This window comes from Pterocles gutturalis, unplaced genomic scaffold (genome assembly GCF_000699245.1).
Source record: "Pterocles gutturalis isolate BGI_N339 unplaced genomic scaffold, ASM69924v1 scaffold30561, whole genome shotgun sequence".
In the NCBI taxonomy this organism is placed as follows: Eukaryota; Metazoa; Chordata; class Aves; order Pterocliformes; family Pteroclidae; genus Pterocles; species Pterocles gutturalis.
In genome coordinates this window covers 14807-16611 of record NW_010106436.1, presented here as the reverse complement: position 1 = coordinate 16611, position 1805 = coordinate 14807, and the positions used below count along the sequence as shown (strand labels likewise).

Sequence of the window (1805 nt, the reverse complement as noted above, 5' to 3'; positions counted from 1 at the left end):
AATATCTAGTCTAAATCTGCCCTCTTCCAATTTAAATCCATTATCCCTTATCCTGTCACTACATGCCCCTGTAAAAAGCCCCTCCCCAGCTTTCCTGTAGGCCCCCTTCAGGTACTGGAAGGCTGCTATAAGGTCCTCCAGAGCCTTCTCTTCTCCAGGCTGAGCAAGCCCAATTCTCTCATCCTGTCCTCATAGGGGAGGTGCTCCAGCCCTCTGATCCTCTTCGTGGCCCTCCTCTGGACCCACTCCAACAGCTCTACATCCTTCTTGCACTGGAGGGCCCAGAGCTGAATGCAGTACTCCAGGTGGGGTCTCACAAGAGCAGATTAGAGGGGCAGAATCACCTCCCTCGACCTGCTGGCCATGCTCCTCTTGATGCAGCCCAGGATCCGGTTGGCTTTCTGGGCTGCAATCACACACTGCCAACCCATGTTCAGTTTTTCATCTACTGACACCCCCAAGTCCTCCTCAGAGCTGCTCTCTATCCATTCTCCACCCAGCCTGTGTTTGTGCTTGGGATTGCCTTGACCCATGTGCAGGACCTTGCACTTGGCCTGGTTGAACTTCATGACATTGGCATGGGCCCACCTCTCCAGCCTGTCCAGGTCCCTCTGGATGGCATCCCTTCCCTCCAGTGTGTTGACTGCACCACACAGCTTGGTGTCGTCAGCAAACTTGCTGAGGGTGCACTCAATCCCACTGTCCATGTCACCAACAAAGATGTTAAATAGCACCTGTCCCAGTACCGATCCTTGAGGAATGCCTCTCGTTACCAGTCTCCATTCAGACATTGAGCCATTGACCACAACTCTGAGTGCGACCATCCAGCCAATTATGTGTAATTGGATAAATTGCTTGAACAAAATTCTGGCTTCAGAATAATTATGGAATAATTTCTTTCGTGAAAATCTTAATCTATTCTTAACTACTTTGTCAGCTCAGGGATGAAACTTTATTCTAACTCAAAAGTAAAATACATGCACATCCCAGCATGTCAGCTTGAGACACTTAATGTCTTTATCTACTCTCCAGGAACTAGAGATGCTTTAGCAGGCCCAAAGCAGACTGAACACTTACATACTTGCCAACAAGTATGTTCCAGTAAGTAACAGACTACTCTGGAAGTACCAAATACAAGCAAGTCTGCCTCCAATCTCACCACTGATCTACTGAAAAGTTATTTTAAATAATCTCACTTACTGAAAGTGTAACAAAACTCGTTTTGCTGGAGTGTATTTAAATGTGTGTTTAATGAGAGTGCACCTTTAGTGCCAAAGACAGCACACAAGTATGTGCTTTCAAGACTTAAACTGCAGCACTGTTTTGCCACCTACCATCATATCCTCCCAAAACCAGCCATGGAAATACAGGTCCACCAAATGTTCCTAAGCAGGGATCGTGAAGCAAGCTTGTGTCATTCAGTGATGCTGGAGCCCTAGAGAGATCAGCAGCAATAATTGTTACCTTCTGTTTGAGAACTAAGGCACAGCACCACAGGACAAAAAAAAAGTAAAAGGCTTTTGTGTTATAACTGACCATCAAGAAAGAAATTATATAAGACTGCTAGTGACACATTGCCCTTGTGCTGTGTTTGCTTTGAATTTAAATACAGTTTTAAAGGTTTTTTCCTTATAGCTTCTAAGAAAAGGAGTGGCTTCTATCCACCTGAACTATAAACTGAAGTGAAAGCTTAGAAACTGTATTCTTATCGTAATTCTACTCAGAAGTGTTTGAAACACGGTGAAGGTAAAACAGAGCCAGTGTTTGCACCAAACCAAGCTTAACCTGAAACCTGATTAAAATGC

General features: G+C 45.0%; 1 protein-coding gene across 1 annotated transcript in view; it reads right to left on the bottom strand.

The window, feature by feature from the left end:
- Window positions 1-1805, bottom strand: part of NPC1 (Niemann-Pick disease, type C1) — a gene marked incomplete at its 5' end in the record, with an annotated part of 22005 nt that overhangs the window by 12230 nt on the left and 7970 nt on the right. The window contains one exon of the mRNA XM_010087786.1: window positions 1335-1435. Within this exon, the coding sequence (XP_010086088.1) occupies window positions 1335-1435 (101 nt within the window). The remainder of the gene's footprint in view (window positions 1-1334; window positions 1436-1805) is intronic.